This window comes from Callorhinchus milii, unplaced genomic scaffold (genome assembly GCF_018977255.1).
Source record: "Callorhinchus milii isolate IMCB2004 unplaced genomic scaffold, IMCB_Cmil_1.0 Scaffold23, whole genome shotgun sequence".
Taxonomy (NCBI): Eukaryota; Metazoa; Chordata; class Chondrichthyes; order Chimaeriformes; family Callorhinchidae; genus Callorhinchus; species Callorhinchus milii.
In genome coordinates this window covers 40401-56431 of record NW_024704764.1, presented here as the reverse complement: position 1 = coordinate 56431, position 16031 = coordinate 40401, and the positions used below count along the sequence as shown (strand labels likewise).

The 16031-nt window shown below is 44.0% G+C and overlaps 1 protein-coding gene across 1 annotated transcript; it reads left to right on the top strand.

Annotated features, from left to right (window-relative positions):
* The first annotated feature begins 8922 nt into the window (after positions 1-8922).
* Positions 8923-14776, top strand: rpl19 (ribosomal protein L19). Its single transcript, NM_001292297.1, is given in 6 exon segments — positions 8923-8953; positions 11442-11548; positions 12588-12710; positions 13150-13270; positions 14296-14406; positions 14603-14776. Coding segments are annotated over 6 exon segments (591 nt in total). The 5' UTR covers positions 8923-8948; the 3' UTR covers positions 14727-14776.
* The last annotated feature ends 1255 nt before the right edge of the window (positions 14777-16031 follow it).

Below are 16031 nucleotides of genomic sequence, written 5' to 3'. Positions count from 1 at the left end.
CAGTGAAGCACTTCGAAACATCCTCCCGATGTGAAAGACCATATATTTAAAAATAGGGATTATTATCATTATTATTATTAGCTCTTATTGCTTCTAACCGATCTTCTGTTCCAATAATCCTTGCAATTGATATAGCGCAATATAATAATGTTCATTATTGATGTCTGATGTTAAAACATCCCAAAGTGCTTCACAGGGAATTGCTATCATGTGTAATGAATGTGTAATGTATTTTATTGAAGCGAAGCAGCCAATTTGGACACAACAAAGTCCCAGAAACAGTGAAGTGAGTGACCAATTTTATCTGGGGGAATTGTCGGCCAGGACACCAGTAGACAGAAACTCCCTTCTTTATTCCAATAGTGCCAGAGGATTTTTAACATATACCTGCACAGGGTACAAATGGGAGCTCGGTTTAACATCTCATCTAAAGGATGGCACCTCCGACAATGAAGCATTTCTCCAACGGCACTGCACTGAAACGTCAGCCTGGACTGTGAGCTCAGAGCCAAGAGTACAAGCGACTGACACGAATCCTTTCTAATCCTCTGACTAGCAAACAAGACTTGCTGCAAAAATAAGGGGAGCCTGGAATTATGTGTTGTGTGTTATGTGTTATGTGTTGTATTGTGTGTTATGTGTTGTGCGTTATGTGTTGTGTTGTGTGTTATGTGTTGTGTGTTGTGTTATGAGTTGTGTGTTGTGAGTTGTGGCCTGTGTGTTATGTGTTTTGTGTTATGAGTTGTGTGTTGTGTGCTGTGTGTTATGTGTTGTGTTGTGTGTGCCGTGAGCCGTAACTGTTGGAATCTATTGGTGTTTATATTCCATTTGATCAGTGTCAGGGCACCTTATTTATTTTATCGCTATGGCCCAATTAAAAAGAAAAAAGGATGCTAAAATAAATAAAACCGTTTTTTGTTCCATTGTTGAATATTTACACTGATTTGATCTGGAGAAAGTTGAACTTGTAAAAAAAATGCACTTAGAATGTTCTGCTGTTGCCCTAATATAGGAGTCCTGTAGCTCAGTGGTTAGAGCACTTGCTTTGCAAGCGAGACACCTGGGTTCAATTGCAGGCAGAGGGCGAAACCTTGGGCAAGTTTCCTTACTCCACACGCCAATAATAATCCCTCCAAAACAAAACATTAATAAATTGGACATTTTCAATCCACGACTGTTTGTAGGACATTGCTGTGCGCAATTGGCTGCCGCATTTCGTCCACAAAATATATACGGTCAATTCATTTTACAGTCTATTCTGTGAAGCGATTTGAGACGTCGAGAAAACATGAAAAGCGCTATATCAAATGCAAGGATTATTATTATTATTAGATTATTACTCCACACAGAGCCTAATAATAATCCCTCCAAAACAAAACAATAACAAATTGGTCATTTTTAATCCATGACTGTTTGTGGGACGCTGCTGTGCGTAATTTGCTGCCAACAACAACAACAACAAGATTCCATTTATAGAGCGCCTTTCACGTCAGGAGGACGTGAAAGGCGCTCCGTGATTCGCCCACAAAAATACGGTCAATTCATTTTACAGTCTATTCTGTGAAGCTCTTTGAAACATCTAGAAGACATGAAAAGCGCTATATCAAATGCAAGGATTATTATTATTATATTGATCAATTCCCTTATTTGTGATAACTGCACTTTACTGATCATTGTCCATGTGACCGCAGCACTCTTATATCCTGTGGGACATCACTGTGCACAATTGGGCTGCTGCGTTCACTTACAAATACGCAGTAACTCCACTTCACAGTAAACCCTGTGAAGGTACGGCTCCAGAATTTTCCACAGAACTTTAAAAGTTGCTTTAAACATTGAGGCAGGACTGTGCCTTGGACTGAGACTGGGTGGAATTTCAAACCCCTCATGCAATGTTTCTATTAAGAGGAAGCTAAAACTCTCGACACTTGCCTCTCCGCACAGCCACACTGTCTAATGTTAACTAAATATTTTTAGCTGTTTATTGCTGGTAAGTGTGCATTCTGCTGCCCAGACTACATCATTCACTGTGTTTATAGTTTACGCTATTTATATAGTCTATAAATTCTATGTCAAACCACCAGCGCAGTCACATTGGAAGTAACTGCGTAAATACAGTGTGTATTTGGTTCAGTCTCCAGCTTGGTGCTGTTAATGTTAGTTTTCATGTAAATCTGCAGCTATCAGGCTTCCCCCCCACCCCACTCCCCTCACGCCATTTGCCCTAAATTCATTTCTCTATATCCAATTGCACAAAACGCACAGTCAACAACAATAACTTGCATTTATATTGCCCCCTTTGCTTTGTGATCCTTTAGTGTGATGCTTTAGTGTGAGGCTGGAGGGAGGTGGGGCACATTGTCAGAGGAACTGTCCTTAGGATGAAATGTTAAATGGAGCTCCCATTGTATGTAGGTGGATATTAAAGAACCCGTGACGCTGTTGGAAAAGACAAGTGAGTTTCTCTCTCCCTGTGTCCTGGCCGACAATCCCCCTGGTAAAATTGATCGCTTTCCTCATGCCTGTTTGTGGCGTGTTGCTGTGAGCAAATTGACTCCTCCATTCGCATAAAAAAAAGTAAAAATGTTTTAGATATCCTCCTGATAATAATAACAATAATCCTTGCATTTAATATAGCGCTTTTCACGTCTTCTAGAAGTCTCAAAGCGCTTCACAGAATATACTGTAAAGTGAATTGACTGTACATTTTGTGGGTGAGTTGGTAAAGTTGCAGTATCAAATGCAAGAATTATTTATTTAATTTAATCCTGAAGAATTTCAATAAGACTAGCCTTGATTGTCTCTTCACCAATGTAACATTCACTTTACAGTATACTCCGTGAAGTGCTTTGAGAAGTCTCGAAGACGTGATAAGGGACTACATCAAATTCAAGGATTATTATTATTATAACACTCCCAGCCACCGCTCTCTCTCCTTATTGTTCAGACACCAACCTCATAGCTTACAGCATATATATTTCTCCTTTGGCAGAGTGACGTGTGTGGAAACATTCACAGCTCCTCATATCCAGGAGATTATACGCCCTTTTCTCTTTAATGCTCCCCGTGCTTAATCAATCCATTTCGTATTTTTGCAGAACAAATAACCGACCTGCTTCCACCCAAGATGTAATAACTGCTAGCCCCTGTTACATGCTCTATTTATTGAAGTCATTATTTATCTGTTTTCTCATCTAGCTGTTAGACATTCAACCATCTGAGTAATTCCTAATTCTGTTTGTCGACAGGCCTGGAAATGGCTATAAACTAGGAGGTGATGAATCTCTTCATGTCCCAGTCCCTTTTATTATTAATCCTTAGATTTGATACAATACCTTTCACTTCAGGTTCATGTCTCAAAGTGCTTTACAAGATATACTGCAATGTGAGTCCCATAGCGTAGTGGTTAGCACACACCTCGTAAACAAGAGGACCTGCTTTCGATTCCTGGATGGGACGAGACCTTAGGTGAGTTTCGTTACTCCACATGCCTCTGTTTACCTTGCACCGATTGGCGGATCACTTTCCAAGGGTTTCCTCAAAACAAATGTGGCCCCTCAAGCCAAGACTGTTTGTGGGACTCTACTATGCCCAATTGGCTGCCGCATTTTGCCTACAAAATACACAGTCAGTCCACTTTACAATATATTCTGTGAGATGTCTCAACAACGTGATAAGGTGCTATATCAAATGCAAAGATTATTATAATTATATTATGGGTTTTGCAGGCAAATGTGGCAGCCAGTGTACATACTACGATATTCCACAAACAGCCGTGAGGTGAATGACCAGACAAGGTCATAAGGAGGCCAAATTTGCAGGGCTATGGGGAGAGCGCGAGGGAGTGGGATTGAATTGGAAGCTCTTTTCAAACAACCGGCACAGACACAATGGGCTGAATGGCCTCCTTCTGTGCTGTATAATTCTATGATTCTATGACATGGTTGACAGCTAACTCAACGCAGAGAGAGAGAGGAGCTGCAAGCAAATCACAGCAACAGGCACATCAATCAACTGAGAATATGAGAGAATAGGAACAACATCAGATTCATTATTATTAATTTGCATTGGGACTGCAGGTGGATTGCAATGATTTTTCACACCACACATGTCCAAATAAAATGTTATGCAGTGCTTGTCCAGGTTATAGAGCAGCACCCTCTGCTAGTACCTTGCTAAATTGCAACTAGGGAATGTGTCACTACAATTAGATTGAACATTGTTTTCACTCAGAGAGGTGTTGGGATATGGAACACCCTGCCAAGTTAGGTGGTAGAGGCAGAGTCATTGTGGGTTTCAAGCAGGAAGTAGACAGGTATATGAAGGAGAGAGACTTGAATGTGTGGAGATAAGGCGCAGCATTGGGACTGAATGAACAGCTTGCTCTGATATTGGTGCAGACTCCATGGGCCAAGTGGCCTCCTTTCTGCCCTATAAAGTTTTAGGATTCAATAACATTATAGCACAGAAACAGGCCATTCAGGCTAGCTAGTCCATCTTGGTGCTCATACTCCACATGACACTCAGACACACCCCTCATAATCCCCTCTGCTATACCCCTCAATCTCTCATAATAATAATAATCCTTGCATTTGATCATGGAGTCTCATGACCTCAGGAGGACATCTCAAAGCATTTCACAGGATTTTACTGTAATCTGTGCATCAGAACATAAGATTTGCTACATGAAAGAAGACCAAGGTCCATCCAGTTTGCCTTCCAACATCCTGCAGTCACTTGACATGTTGTGTCCCAAACTATATATTGTATCCCAAGATATTATTTCCTAACAGAAATATATATAATTTGCTTTTGAATGAATCACCACTTTCTGCTTCCACTGTCTACCTAGGGAGCCTGTTTCATACATTTACGACCCACTGAAATAGTGTTTCCGCAGATTTGTTTTGATTTTACCCCATGTAATGTAGCGACTGTACCTTTTGTAGGTGAATGTATGTCCAATCCTACAATATATCATATAATATGGCAGCCAGAACTGCACACAGTGGTGCAAATGAGGTCAAACCAAGTGACTGTGACTCCTTCAAGGCCGGTCTCAAGACCTTTCTCTTTGACCGTGCCTTCAGCTCCCCTCTCGACTCTGTACCCCCTCCTCGCTCCCTCCTTTCCCTTCCCTCCCCTCACCCTGACCATTTCCCCCCTGCTCGGGTCCTGACCCAACTGTACAGCACCTTGGGACGTCCTCCCGACGTGAAAGGCGCTCTATAAATGGAATCTTGTTGTTGTTGTTGTATTATGGCTGCAAAAATTAAATCAGCCAGATTTGATTTGGCAAAGCTCTAGTTTGTTTTCTTCAGTCACAGTCTGCAGTCTGAGTGAGAGTAAAACTCTTCTTGTGAAAGGCTTTGCTTCAGAAAAACTGACAAGGAAAGAGTAACAATAAAATCAAATGGGGAACAAATAATAATAATATAATAATAATAATCCTTGCATTTGATATAGCGCTTTTCATGTCGGGAGGACGTCCCAAAGCGCTTCACAGAACACACTGTAAAGTGAATTGACTGTATATTTGTGGGCGAACGCGGCAGCCAATTGCGCACAGCAATGTCCCACAAACAGTCGTAGAATGAAAATGACCAATTTATTATTGTTTATTTGGTTTTGGAGGGATTATTATTAGGTGTGGAGTAAGGAAACTTGCCCAAGGTTTCGCCCTCTGCCTGGAATTGAACTCAGGTCTCTCACTTGCAAAGCGAGTGCTCTAACCACTGAGCTACAGGACTCCACAATGGAAATTGGAAGCTTTTACGGACGGGAGAGCTTTGAGATTTTAATAATCTTTGTCTCAGTTTAATTCTGTCCCTACTTTATTCTTGCTTGTCAGCACGATTTGGAAGAGCAGACCAGTCACTGGGGGGCAGGGACTCTTCCTACTCAGATTTTATAAACCTGCAAAGCGAAAGCATAAAAGTTATAGGAACATTGGATAAGTGGTCCTAGCTGGACAAGCAGTGGAAAGCTTGACAGACAGTGCTCTCAATGGCAAGCTATGTGGATTTAGCTGTTTAGTTGGTTAGACTCCAGCAGATACTCCAACGCACATTCCATCCACCCCCATCCCACCCCCATCAGCTTTGGCTCTCGTCAAACTGTGCCTTATACTCTCCGGGATTAGGTGAACAGGGTGCGGCCCTCTGGGGGCAAGAGAATGTGCCATTCCAAACACAAGGAAACTGGAGTGTATAGGTCGCATATAAATGTGGGACTCTCAGTCTGGTTTCGAGGCTCTTTATCATGATGGATGGTTTCCACATGTGTCAGCTACCCGGCTCACCAAAAAACATTCATTCCTGCCCCGGTGAGGTCTGGAACCGTTAGACAGTGGGAGTATTTGCACGCAAAGAATTGTGGATTTCTCCTCTATTTATGCCAGTGAAGAGAGATGCTTGATCTGTACTCAGTCAGCACTGACATTTAATTCCCACATCTCGAGAGACAGTGATCGCAAATTAAACATTCATCCGATTCCACTTGTGTGCCACCCAGCCCTCAAATGGGGGGGCTCACTGCAGGTTGGAAGCTTTAAAGCAGCCTTATCATAAAGATCTGACTCAGGGAGAGGGGATGGGGGAGAGAGGGTGGCGGTTGGAATCAAAGCAAAATGTTTTGTACAAAGTTCAGTTAACTAAAATTTGCTAACTGTGTTACAATCTTTATAATAATCTTTTTTAAAAAATGATCTTTTAAAAAAAGTGAGGTCACTCAATCCACAGCTGTTTGTGGGACACTGCTGTGTGCAATTGGCTGCTGCATTTCTCCCCAAAAATATAATCAAATCAATTTACAGTATATTCTGTGCATCATTTTGAGGCATTTGAATGACATAATGCCAGGATTGTTGTAAAGATAGTACCAGTTTATTATATCGCTATATCAAATGCAAGGATTATTATTATAATTAATGCTGTAATTCTTCCTGATGTGGTTCAAAGCTTCTGATCTTCACATTAGATAATGTTAAGTTGAAAGTTAAAAGCGCTATATCAAATGCAAGGATTATTATTATATTATTATTATTAAGTGTATGTTTGTTGTCGTGTCCCTATGAACTGCGCTCCAATTGTTGATGTACAGCAGGCCAGCGTGCCTGTGAACCAACAACAACAAGATTACATTTGTATAGTGCCTTTCACATCGGGAGGACGTCCCAAAGGGCTGGACAGTGAACAGCATTTCAGACCCGAGCTGGGGTTAGGGAGGGAGAAGGGAGGGGAGGGAAAGGGGGGTGGCCGATGGCATGGTCGAAGAGGGTTTTGAGGTGGGACTTGAAGGAGGCTAAGGAGGGGGCGAGGCAGAGTGATTGGGGAGTGGAATTCCAGTGGTTGGGGGTAGAGTGGCTGAAGGCTCTCCCACCAATGGTGGGCCGGGTGGGTCAGGGGACGTGGAGCAGGCCGGAGCCGGCTGAGTGGAGGGAGCGGGCGGGTTGGTCGGGGGTTAGGAGGTCGCAGAGGTAGGGTGGGGTGAGGCTATGGAGGGCTTTGTAAGTGAGGACCAGGATCTTGAACTGGATCCTCAGGAGGATAGGGAGCCAATAGAGTCGGGCGAGAATGGGGGAGATGGGGTTGTGGAGTTTGTTGCGGGAGAGGACACGGGCTGCAGAGTTCTGGATTACCTGCAGCCTGTGGAGGGAGGAGTTTGGAAGGCCGATAAACAGGGAGTTTGCATAGTCGAGCCTGGAGGTGATGAAGGCAAGAACAAGAGTTTCAGCGCCTGAGTAGTGGCGGGGTCGGGTGGTGTTACGGAGGTGAGGTCCTTGTTCAGGGGGAAGTTAAAGTTCGAATATTTATTTGAATGGGATGTGCACTCTCTCCCCAGCGGTATGTATCCTGTTTACCTAATTCCAGAAAGCATTAGGCACAAGTTGGCAAGAGTCGAAGGGCTCCAGAGTATGTGTTGGGGTACTGCTAGAGTTTTAGCTGAGTAGCGATAGCTTGCCATTGAGAGCACCATCTGACAAGCTTTCCTGCTGCTTGACCAGCTCGGACCATCCTAACCGTCAAGGCTTTGGTTTGCAGGGTTAACAGGAGTTGAGTGGAAAGAGTCCCTGCCCCCAGTGACTGGTCAGCCCTCCTAAGTCCTGCAGGTCAGCCAGGCCGGGCTGTGCTGTCACAGCAGTGAGACCCTCCAGGCTCTGCGGCTGCCCTGGAGATGGCCACAGATTCTGACATTCCATCATCAAACATGTCACCGCGGAGCCAGTTCAGCGCCGAGGAAACCCCGGTTACCCCCCACCGCCCGAACAGTCACTAAGACTGATACTCTCCTCAGTTGCTGTGACTGAGGCCTGAAAAAATATTAGTAGCCCAAAGTCCACCAAACACTAGCCCAAAAGTAGCCCAATATTATGTGGTGCCTGCTATATGGGTAGCAGAGTGGCCGGGTTAGGTCAGTGCGCTTGAAACTATGTAAGAAATGGTCTTCAAGGTGTTGTGGGGGGGGGGGGGTTGGGGGGGGAGGAACTTGTTGTAGGCTTAAATTTACAAACATTTAAAATTAGGCTCCCGCCCAATTGCGCGTCTTTTCTCGCATCGTGCCACAAAAACCCGTCCAATTGGGCGTGAAACCCGCCCAACCCGGCAGCATCACGCAGCAGACGTGAGTACGCACCCATCAGAACGTCACCACGCACCGTCGGTCTGGAGCGCATCATTACTCGATGGGCGGATGAACCAAAGAGCATAAACACTAACTCCCAATGGCGAGTCTAAATCCCAACAACAGTCTGAGCCAAAATGCAAAATAAAGTTTTAGAGTTGTGGGTTTGCATTGCGGGTGGCTCTGTGGGTCTCAGTCATGGGGTGAGGGGCTGCGGTTGTTGTACTGCGCCCCTCCCCGGGTCGGGTGGGCTGCTCCAGCGGGAGGGGTATGAATGGTGCGGCTGCGCATGCTCCGTCCTTTCCGGGGAGCGAGGAGCCGCCGCCATGAGGTGAGTGCGAGGCGCGGAGCTCGGAGAAGTTTCTGGAAGCCGCCGCCCCGCCGAGCTCGGGCCGCCCGGACACGGAGAGCAGCCGATACCGACTCCAGAAACATCGGCCGCTCTCCGCGGAGAGAAGGCCCGAGTGGCTGCGTGGCCTGTAGGCCTCGGGCAGCGGGACGTCCTGTCAGACCGAGGCGAGGCCTTTCCTGGGGAGTCGGGCGGGCAGAGAGGGGAGGCCGGGCCGGGGAGGGAGGCCGGGCCTGGGCAGTCCCGCGGTGTCAGAGCTCTGCTAAGGCCTGTAGGAGGCGCCGCCGGTGGGGCCTGAAGCCGGGGGGGCCACGCGGCGGGTAAAAGGCCGGAGCGGCGGAGGGTCGGGCGCGGGGGGAGGACCAGAGTTGTGTTTTTATTTTTAAAAAGTTAAACTAAAAGTTTCAAAATACAAAAAAATAAATTGTAGACAAAGCACACACGTGATTGCGGGCGGGGGGGGGGGAGGAGGCGGGGCGAGGGGGGGGCGGCGGGGGGGGGGGGGGGGCGAGGGGAGTGGTCTGGAATACTTCATAACCTTTTTCTCGTTTCGACTAAAATCGCTGGAGCCCAATGCGATCGACAAACACCGGCCTGAGACTGACCTGAGGGGAATTTGAGGGGAATTCGGTCATTCACCCCTCGGCTGTCTGAGAGCCGCTGCCGTGTTTCACCCACAAAATATACAGTTAATGCACTTTACAGGATATTCCGTGAAACGCTTTGAGCCGTCTCCATGACTTGATATGGTGCTGTATCAAATGCGAGCCTTGGCTCTTGCCAACCTGCGCCTAATACCTTCAGGAATTAGATTAAAATAATAGTAGGATGTGTCCCTCCAGAGAGAGAGCACACATTCCATTCCAACTATCTCTGGGATTTCAATGTGTAGGTGGGATGCATGGAATTCTCAGCTTGGTTTGGATACTCGTGAGCACGGTGATGGATTTCTGTATATGTCCGACACCCGGCTGGCCAAAAAGAAATGCAAGGCTTATTACTAATAGAGGGTTGAGGGGGAGGCATGTGTGGACTATAAATGCCAGAGCCAACTAGTTGGACTGATGGCCCCATTTCCGAACTAAAAAAATATCAATTCAAATGCTCGACCAGTCTCCTTGCTGTTCAGGCTAATGCTAAAATGTTATTTTAAAAAAAGATTATTCACTGTCTGGCCTGGTGATTTGGCTAGAAATTATGGTTTCAATTCATCTGAAACCCTACCAGTACAGAGGGGAACCATGCTGATTGGTCTAGCCTTGGGTGCAGCACGTGTATGCTTGTTCCTGCACATAGAAGGGGTCGACATTAGTAATTTGGCATTAGTAAATGCTGCTTGGCTTTGTATATTAAGTCATGGCATCCAAGTCAGTGCTGTAGTGATGATGGGTGGGGGGAAGTGCATCTGCAATTGCAGATTTCATGGAGCTGATGTGCTTCAACAAATAATTGCCACCGGTTGGAGAGTAGATACCTAGTGGTTATCAATTTAAGATAATTAGCAAGTAGGGGGCATTAGGAAATTGTTTCACAGAACTGTAAAGATGTGGAAAGATCTACGGGGCTCGAAGCAGCTAATTCCTGTTAGCTTTCAAATGGGAGTGTGATAAATTTCTAAAGAGGAGATAATTGCAGCGGTTTGGGAGAGAGGGATATCATGAATGGAGCACTCTTAAAGAGCAGTGTTGACATTATAAGCTGAATCACCATTTTCTTTGCTGTAAATTTCTATTCTAATGTAAAAGTCATGCATTTTTCCCATGTGCTAAGCTATGTTTTAACTGGATTGCACTTTTAAAGCTAGGTTTGCTTAAAATTAGCCTTAGAATAAATTTGTAAGAGTAAGTATTCTATCACTCAGATCTTAAGGTCGAGCAGGGTTGGAGAAAATGTCAAATGTTAATACTTGGGAATTATTTTGTCAAATTGAAGATAGCCCAATGTTAAAAAGTACTCAAATACCTAATGTAATTAATACATTAAGGGGTTCAGAGATTTTGTACTTTTGACTTTCTGTGCTTATAGTACAAATAAGGTGCAAAGGAAAGTGCCCTCTGTTGCCCTAAATTTGTATTACAAAGCTCTATATTGACGTCTCCAGCAGTGGGGTAAGAACTTTTTTTAAAAAAATGTTTCTAATTTAATGCCAAATTATGGGGGAATTTATTCAGTGTACAGTGCCACTAGGAAATAGATTCTAAACTTCCCTAACTCAACTTCACTAGAAGAGAGAAAAATGTGGCTTTCCTTTATTGAGTGTTGATAGCTGGGATTGACGTGATACAGTCGATAACAATTTGCTTTTGACATTTTTAGTGTTACTATAAGAAACAGCAAGTGATTTAGTAATGTGATCTTGGCTAAGCAAGTTCAAAACTGCCAAGAAACAGGTCCTTGGTCTGTTGGGCAATTACAATTGCATTGCTTTGTGAGCTGGAAACAAAAGTGAGTATCATCTGCTTTTTTACAGTATGCTCAGGCTTCAAAAACGTCTTGCCTCCAGTGTCTTGCGCTGTGGCAAGAAGAAGGTATGGCTGGATCCCAATGAAACCAATGAGATTGCCAATGCCAACTCTCGTAAGTTACATTTTTAAAAATATTTATAAGCCAAGTAATTTTCCGACTTGACTATTGTAGGAACTAAATCAATTGAAAATGTTTCAACTGTTTCTAATCACCACCATTAACATTGCTTTTTTCACAACACAAACTATTGTACTTGGTTCATTTTGTGAACAAATATAATGAGGTTGATTGTCAGCAGTTTGCCCACAAGTGCACAAAATATTTTCTAAATTACCTTTTATCTAATGAAGTTACATCTGGATGAGCTCACGGTGGGTATAATCCTCTCTTGATGGCAACTCAGAAGGCTGGTCAGCTCCGCTGCACAAATCACACTAGGACATTTCTGTGCCTATAAACAATCCTGTTTCTCTATGGTTGCCATAGTTGTCGTGGAGTCCTGTAGCTCAGTGGTTAGCACTCGCTTTGCAAGTGAGAGACCTGAGTTCAATCCCAGGCAGAGGGCGAAACCTTGAGCAAGTTTCCTTACTCCACACAGAGCCTAATAATAATCCCTCCAAAACCAATAATAAATTGGTCATTTTCAATCTACGACTGTTTGTGGGACATTGCTGTGCGCAATTGGCTGCCGCGTTCGTCCACAAATATACAGTCAATTCACTTTACAGTGTGTTCTGTGAAGCGCTTTGGGGCGTCCTCCCGACGTGAAAAGCGCTATATCAAATGCAAGGATTATTATTATTACTTCTGGAGCCTTTTATATCTCTCTGTGTTTATGTTAATAGGAAACAGTTGGGGATGTTATCCAGAATTAGTATAAAATCTGAAATGAGACTTGTAGAGCTTCATAAACAACCACTGTTTACAAAATACCACATTAGTCTTGGGCATATACTGTGGTTAGTTAAATTGTTATTTGAATGCAAATAGTACATAAATTTGTTCACTACTATGTTGTAAATCAAATTTTGACCACAAAATAGTCGATCGACTTTACCATATATTCTGTGAAGTGCTTTGAGAGGTATCAATGATGTAATAAGGGACTATATCAAATGCAAGGATCATTATATGTTTTTATTCTTTCCAGGCCAGCAAATCAGAAAACTGGTTAAGGATGGTCTGATTATCCGCAAGCCTGTGACTGTGCACTCGCGAGCCAGGTGCAGGAAGAACACCATTGCACGCAGAAAGGGCCGACACATGGGCATTGGTAAATACTGCTTTGCTTTTGTATATAAATAGTTATGACATGTAAATCAGTTTGATGGTGCTAGGTTCATTCAAGTGGCATTGTCTTTTCTACATTTAACTTTTACATTATTTCAGTACTTTAAACTTGCCAGGATTTGTAGTGCCAGTTATCAAAAACATTTGTGTTCGAATTCATGATAAAATCTAAATTTTGGGTGCCCATTTACAGGCTAACTTCAAGCTTTTTAATGTTTTTCTTGATCTGCCTTTCCTCAAAAGAAACACTGGTTTAGGGAAGGTGATGCTGTAAAGATACTTGAAGTGTGTATGATGCAATGTGTCTAGTAAAGATGCTTTTAGCTGGTGAATGCAAGAATGGACTATTTTCATTTTAGTTTGTGTTTAAACATGTTGCTGAGAAACCTAGGAATAAATGTGTATTTTGTGATTCTAATTAGGTAAGAGAAAGGGTACAGCCAATGCCCGTATGCCTGAGAAACTGTCTTGGATGAGGAGAATGAGAATTCTGAGACGTCTTCTTCGCAGATACAGGGAGTCTAAGAAGATCGATAGGCACATGTAAGACTTGGCACTTGTTTTTTTATGTATATTATCGGTAGGTTCTCAACCCAGAGTAATCTCTTAATATGTAATGCTCTTCTTACCTGTGATTGGCTAAGATTTGAATCTGTACAAAGACCTGTCCATGTGTTATCACTGCCCTGTTTGCAGTTACTCCAACTGTTGATTGGTGATGTGTGCAGGTGTCTAAATCTCTAGTAATTAAATCTGCCTATCAAGGTGCCAGGGGTTCAACAATTGCAAGATTTTTTAACCTCCCCTAAGACCTATCATTTTAATAGGCAGTGAACCCTCTTTGCAATCCAAGAGGAATGGTTGGTGAGCATATTGTGGTGATGATAGGAGATGTGCAAGATACATTTTTCTTGATTTGCCCACATGAAATATTGCATGCAGTTTTTGGTATGGTATAACAAAGGACAACAGCTACAGGGAGAGTATTGCTGCCTGTGTGTTTACAGGTGATCCTGAGGACGAGGGGTGATAGTATAAGGATCAATGTGAAAATTGTGTGTTTCACTGGATTGGAGGGGCATAGAATAACCTGCAGTTATAGTGCTGTATCAAATCATCTTCTGATGCACTTCATAGCAATTACTGTTGAGGCTTGTAGCAAGCAAGTGTATGCTGTACCGACAAGATCCCAGAATCAGCCAGGAAGTCAATGAATGTTAATCTGGAAGATTGTTGGCCAGGAAGCCAAGAGAAATGCCTTCTCTTTACTGTTTGTGCATCTGAGCAGGCAGACTGGACTTCAGTTTAACTGCTAAGAGCTGAAATCCCAAATGACTTAACCCAGAATCCCTGGTCCAGTGCTAGTAACGGAATCAAGCTAATACAATAAAGTTGATAAGAATAGAAATCATGTGTCACATTGTCAAGGACATCTCAAAACTCTTTACAGTGTAGTGACTATTTGTAGGTGTTTGTTCTCAAAAATTCCAGCTTGTTTCACTGCATATTGATAACCGAATGGTGGTATGAAGAATAGGAATTCAATTTATTTACCATTAAATCCTTAGGTACCACAGCTTGTACCTGAAAGTGAAGGGCAATGTGTTCAAGAACAAACGTATCTTGATGGAGCACATTCACAAGCTGAAGGCAGACAAGGCCCGCAAGAAGCTTTTGGCGTAAGTACTTCGAGCAAGTTCTGCGTGTTAGACCTGATTACACATGTATTTTCGACCTGATTTTTGTTGTGGTCGTTTGCAACTATCTTTTGGCCTGTTGGACATTGTCTGGTTTCGATGTCTTTACTATTCAGAGGTTGGTTAATAGAGTAAAGCTTGAAGGAAATCTCTTAATAATTGTTTTTTCTTATTTCAGTGACCAAGCTGAAGCTCGCAGATCCAGGACCAAGGAAGCTCGCAAGCGTCGTGAGGAGCGTCTGCAGGCCAAGAGGGAAGAGATCATTAAGAGTCTGTCCAAGGAAGAGGAGTCCAAAAAATAATGGATTTCACCTGTACAGACCTGGAAATTAATTAAAGTGGCCATTGCACCAGCTCAGTTGTGTGTTTTTTTTATAATTAAGCCCTGGGGAGGAGCTTGTTGAGTTCAACCATGGAGTCCTGTTTGACCATCACTCGAGCACAGTTTGAGATCCTGGTCCTCACTGTCAAAGTCCTCCAAGGCCTTGGTTCCCCTGCCTCTCTGACCTCCTAACCCCGTGCCATCCCGCCCACTCCCTCCGTTCAGTGTGCTCCAGCCTGCTTCACATCCCTTGCCCACCCTACCATTGACAGTGGGCCTTCTGCCACTCTGCCCCCACCCTCTGAAACTCTGCTCTGCATTCTCCACTTTGCCCCTTCCTTGCCTTCTTCAAGACCCTCTTTGACCGTGCTTTCGATCACCCTCTTGCCTTAGACATTGCTCAATAGCAGTACACGCAGAACATTCTTGCTTTCACCAGAAAATCAGGTGTGGAGAAATGGCATCTCTTTGGGTCCTGAGGCCAATTTTATTGCTCTGGCTGAAATTGGCTAACAGCTTGTACTGGTGGAGAAGGCTCATTGTTCACTTTAAAGGGGCAGGCTTGGCTGTGAGGGAGGCTTGTGGTCAAACAATTGTAGCAAAGGAATGGGCTGTAGCAAATATACATCCTCTCGTGCTCAGAAACTGATGATTCGGATAAATGCAAATATATCGGATAAAGGTCTCACAAAGCCTTGGGTGAATGATGCAATGTATTTGGATTGTTGGTCAGAGCACTGGGAGGAAATTTTGATCAGTCAATGGGATTTTTAACACTCACTTAAACAGGCAATTTGGACCAATTTCTGCCCCCACCTTCTTGAACCCCATCCTGCAGTCCCTCTGCCTCGCCCCCTCCCTTGAAGACTCCCCTCAAGACCCTACTCTTTGACCGTCTTCGGTCCTCTTCAATCACCTTCCTTCCCCCTGCTGCCTTCCACCCTCTCTGATCCAGACCCTCAGCTCGGATCTGAAAAGCTGACTGTACAGCGCCTTGGGGCATCCTCCTGATGTGAAATGTGCTGTACAAATGTAATTTTGTTGTTGCCCTGGAATTCTCTGGACCCACCAGCCTCAGGAACTGGACTTCGAGTCCATCACAGAGAGTTGGCTGCTCTATTCTGACGTTCCATTGGCAAGCAGGTCACCTTGGAGCCAGCTTTTCCCCCCCAACCACCACCACCCGATAGTCACAGAATGCCTTTTGAATGACAAACACTCAGAATTGAAGGGATGTTGCTCATCACTTTTACTGTACTAACAAACTAATGAGGCTTGAGGAAGT